Source organism: Sinocyclocheilus anshuiensis, unplaced genomic scaffold (assembly GCF_001515605.1).
Source record: "Sinocyclocheilus anshuiensis isolate Anshui unplaced genomic scaffold, SAMN03320099.WGS_v1.1 scaffold2533, whole genome shotgun sequence".
Classification (NCBI taxonomy): Eukaryota; Metazoa; Chordata; class Actinopteri; order Cypriniformes; family Cyprinidae; genus Sinocyclocheilus; species Sinocyclocheilus anshuiensis.
Genome location: NW_015548189.1, coordinates 407,646 through 412,645, shown reverse-complemented (window position 1 = coordinate 412,645; position 5,000 = coordinate 407,646). Strand labels below are relative to the sequence as shown.

Below are 5,000 nucleotides of genomic sequence, written 5' to 3'. Positions count from 1 at the left end.
ATATCAAAATTTCCTGAGAAAAGCCCCCAAAGTGAAGACGCATCATATTCAAAATATAATACGTCACAATATCACACTGAGCGACTGAGTGTGAGAGTGTCACCTCTGTGAGCTTGTCCAGTTCTCCCAACCAGGCGCCAAACATCTTGTCCAGATCCTGGTCCTCCTTATCGCTGTCTTCTTCAGCAGCATGGTCCAACTCATCATCTGATGCCTGCTCCATATCTGCTGTAACACACACACACCACCTCAGTACATGATACAGTCAACTAGCATGCCATGTCCACATCAACAGACTGCCTGATGTCTAAACATACAGAACATCACAGATATTACAGCCTGCTGACAAAGAACCAACATTTCAAGAACGACTTGTTGGGTTTGATGCGTCTTGTCAACACAATAAGGTGTTGATTCATTTGAAGTATGACGCACATCACAAGTTGTCATGATGATTGATTTAGTGTCCACTTATGTAACCCAGTATATGATATTAATTTCTCGTTCCTTATCTCACATCACCATCGAAACCCTTAAATCTTTCTTTTGACTGAGAGTTGTGATATGACACTTTCCAATCTGCATTTGACACTGCAATCCCATAGGATAACATCTGTCAGTCTGGCATATTTGAGAAAAACAAAACACTTTTTTTTTCATTATCTTAATATATGCTCTGTCAGACACCTCCAGTGTTCATCTCTGTCTAAAGTAAGTCATTATTTCAAGGTTGCCTTCTGAGAGGGTGTGATGTGGTTGTTATGGTAACCTCAGCTCCATCTCAAAGACTGGCATTGTTGCCATAGCAACCTTCTCTAGCTCTCCCACTATCAGTTTTCACCCCCATCATTGCCATGGCAACCCCTGCTGTATCTTCCACTGTGTTTTCTGATTAAAATATTGTTCATTACTCACTAATATATTAAAATTAACCAAAGCACTCGAAGTACTTCTAGGTTACTTAGAAGTATTAGGCCTACTCTTGTTACTGAAACTACACTGCATCAAGCACACATAAACAAAACATGCTAATAGGACTTGTAGATCAACATTAATGTTTCAGTGCAATGTAATTAAATCATATTTTAGATGTAAAATTGGAAACACTGTAATCAAGAGAATGCTGGGTGTGTCAGTATTAGTAATGACCTCATTAGAAAAGAGTTTTGAGGGTGTAAGGCGACGGTTGCCTTCTAGTGGAGAGTAATGTAACTGACGCTCAGTCACAGCTACAACTCAAACAAAACACACGAGTCAGCATGCGCGTGTGAGCATGTATTAGGCTTTTCATGCTGAGTCAGGGTTGGGTGAATGGAAAAACGATGAACTTTGGTGAACAACTACCAGATGAATCACAAACTATGCATAGAGACATATTAATGACAGCCAGATTCACGTTCACAGTAGGAGAAACCAGCTGGGGCCCCTTGACCACACTTCACTATTACATGTAATATATATATTATTATAGGAATTATACATTTATTATTACACAAAATGTCAGACTGTAGAAACCTAAACTGATCATATTCTCAACTCTCTTTTTCATTTTCCATCTTTTTCTGCTACTCAAATGCCTTATTGGGGCCCAACAGAGCAAAGAGGATCCCTCAGAGATTCGGAGCTCACCTTAACCCCAATGAGCCGCTTCACTCTTTGATCCAACAAGGGTTTGTTTGTACTTATGTATGAAGCAGACATGAAAGCAGACAGAATGTTTTCTAACATTTACCTAGAAAATATATGATCAGAAAGCAGAATCACATATTCCAGGAAGACGTGTACTAAACTACAGCAACCAAAGTCAAAATATACAGTACCCTTCAAACGTTTGGGATCGGTACGACTTTTTGAATGTTTTTGAAAGAAGTCTCTTCTGCTCACCAAGGCTCATTTATTTGAGCAAAAATACGGTAAAAACAGTAGTGAAATAGTACTACAATTTTAAAAAACTCTTTTGTATGTGAGTAAATTTTAAAAATGTAATTTTTTCCTGTGATGCAAAGCTGTATTTTCAGCAACATTACTCCACTTTCAGTCTCACATTATCCTTCAGAAATCATTCTAATATGCTGATTTGCAGCTCAAGATACATTTCTTATTATCAATGTCGAAAACAGTTGTGCTGCTTCATATTTCTTAGATTCTTTGATGAATAATGTTCAAAATAATATTTGGAATATATTTGTAAAATATTTTGAAACATTCAAAATATATTTACTGTCACTTTTGGTCAATTTAATGCATACTTGATGAAAAAAATTAATTTCTAAAAAAACAACAACAAAAAAACCCTGTACTTTGAACTGTAATGCATTTCTAACAGCTCATTAAAACGAACTATTATCTGTAGGTACGGTGCTTAGACCTTGAGAAAAATGACCATCAGAATGGTTCTCCAGATGTTCTTGAGATTAGCTTAGCTTAGCTTCATAAATATCATTCCAACCCCATCATGGCAAAGTACTACCTAACACAAACAAAAAAACAAACAGTGTCACTGTAAGAGACTCTTCGGAATCAGAATCTAAACTGAATGCTTTAACCATTATGAGATGGTTTCAGACCCTCCTGGGTGAGCTGCATTTCCCAGGGTTTGCATATGCAAGTCCAGTGACTAGATACCATCAGAGGCAGTTCAGTTAAATTCAGTAGATCGGGTCTTGCAAATATATCAGATCAGCAGGAAACTAATGACGCCTTCAGCAGGGGATTGTAAGATAGTGCAACTAAACAGACTTACTTTGTGATAACTCCTTATCAATACAACATAAATCAGAAGTGGGGAACGAAGCACAAGAGAATTAATTAAGTGACTAACCAATGCATATTACATCATTTTAATTGTGCATCCCAAGCCCATGCCAGTAAAAAAAACAGCCCAAAGCAGCGCAATTACCATGTCCCAAATATAAAAATGAAATTTCCATCCCTAAAATACATATTTTACAGTCGCACAGTTTTATTACAGGTTGAATGCAAAATGTTTCAGTAGAAGCATTTCAACCAAATGTAATTTATGCAATATTTCAAACCTTTAACTCACTGGGGAAAATCAACCCATGGCAACAGTTTAAAAGCAGCCAAATTTCGTGCGCGCTGCATTTTAATTTTGAAATGTGCAGTGCTCAGTTTATTCAACGAAGTAGAATCCTTTTGGAAAATCTATTTGTGGCAGTCAGTTTTGATTTTGTGACGGGCCACCACAAATAACTCGATGTATGGGAAACACTGGACACTGCTATAAGTCAAATGGCCATAATCTAAGTGATAACAAAAATTAAAAAAAAATAAAAATTACTCATATTAGCGGTGAAATGTCATCCGATTATGTCAAACGTCATACGCTCACTGGATGTCATGACAACAAATGTCATGAAGGAAAAGTTTCAATATCTCGCCTTCGCTTTCATTTTGGACCGTCTCCAAAAAGACATTAAAAAACTAAACATATGATTTACAAGTTTAACATGCGTTTATCAAAGTAGGAAATAATTAGTGTTCTTGAAATATGAAATTGGGGTGGGTCCAGACTGAATTCCCTCCGGGTCCGCATTCTGACCGGAGTCCGGACTTTGAGAAGCACTGCTTTACACAGTGCGTGCACGATCGCGAAATCAAAAATGAAAGTGAACTACGACTGAGAGCGCTCATTCAAAGGGGATTTAAATACCCCACATATTGATAGTGGCGTCCTGATGCGCGAAAATTATATACAATATTAGAATGTTTGTAGGAGCGGATGGGAGCGTCCGGTAATGGTCAGAAATTCAGCGTGAGCGGGATCAACAAGCCCCGCTCTATCACGCAGCGGCGTAGTCAGTGAGCGCTGTAACATATGAAGTCAAAGAACCCCACTATTCGATAAATATACATAATGAAAAGATGATACAAAATGTAATACCTTGGAAAATGGCATTTAAAACTTTTTTATACTTTTTAAGGGCCTTAATTTTCTCTAAATTGATTTATCAACTTTTAATACTTTTTAAGATCCCACGGACACCCTGTTTAGTCACTCTACTGCAAACGGCCATGGCTCTGCATAATCAGTCAAGCACAAAGAGCATAAATAAAAACAGAAAGAGGGAAAGAGAGGGGACAGTGTGGGGCAAAAGGAGATTTTGCTAAATTATGGAAGAGCAGAGAATGAAAAAAAGGTGGGGATAGAGAACGAGAGCAGAGGGAAATTAGAGAGGCATGTTATCTTGGCACCCTGTTGCTTAACAGCTGCTGATTTAGACTAAGCTCTAACTCTCTCTAACACACACGAAATGGCAATGGTACAAAATGTAGACAATAAATTCATCCTTCATACTTCATCTGCCACTACACACAATCTAAAAATGTGTGCTTCCTTCTATGAAATTCAATGCCTTTTATATTTTGTGATTTTTAAAGAGATTTATATAAAATAAAGTATATATGTATGTGCTAATGAACTGAATTGTGCCATTTGAAGCTTAATAATATATGAATTAACAAGTATCTGGTGGAATGTTGTGAATGTGGCAGGGTGGAACATTTCAACGCAAACTGGCTACAACTCTCCTATGGCCTGCTGTCAGCAGTAAACAAAAAAAACAAAAAAACCCTGCAGTAATCAAGCCTCACGAACACAGAAAGGGATTCTATTTTACTTGAAAATAAATGGGTTAGGGTCTGAATTCCACAAGGATACACACACACACACACACCATTTAACAAATGTTCAGAATTCAGAATTATGAAAAATATATTTTAAGCATTCAAAACAAAGTAGATTGTTCTGCTTATAGCATTTCAGAAAGTCATATTGTGGACAAAAATGGTAAGAATTATTGAAAATGATAGAGAAAAAGAGAAGGAGGTACAGAGGGAAAGACAGGAAATGTCCAGGATGTACAGAATTCTTCACTTCTCCCGCGAGCTGTTCTGTCAAGGCTCTCCCATCACCCTCCAGCAGCTGTTCTCTGACTGACTGACTAACACACATACACACACACACACACACACACACA

General features: G+C 37.5%; 1 protein-coding gene across 1 annotated transcript in view; it reads right to left on the bottom strand.

Annotated features, from left to right (window-relative positions):
- LOC107705038 (ras-associated and pleckstrin homology domains-containing protein 1-like) overlaps positions 1-5,000 on the bottom strand; it is a 54,299-nt gene that overhangs the window by 32,059 nt on the left and 17,240 nt on the right. Inside the window, exon 2 of the mRNA XM_016508154.1 lies at positions 104-228. Within this exon, the coding sequence (XP_016363640.1) occupies positions 104-223 (120 nt within the window). The 5' untranslated portion in view covers positions 224-228. The remainder of the gene's footprint in view (positions 1-103; positions 229-5,000) is intronic.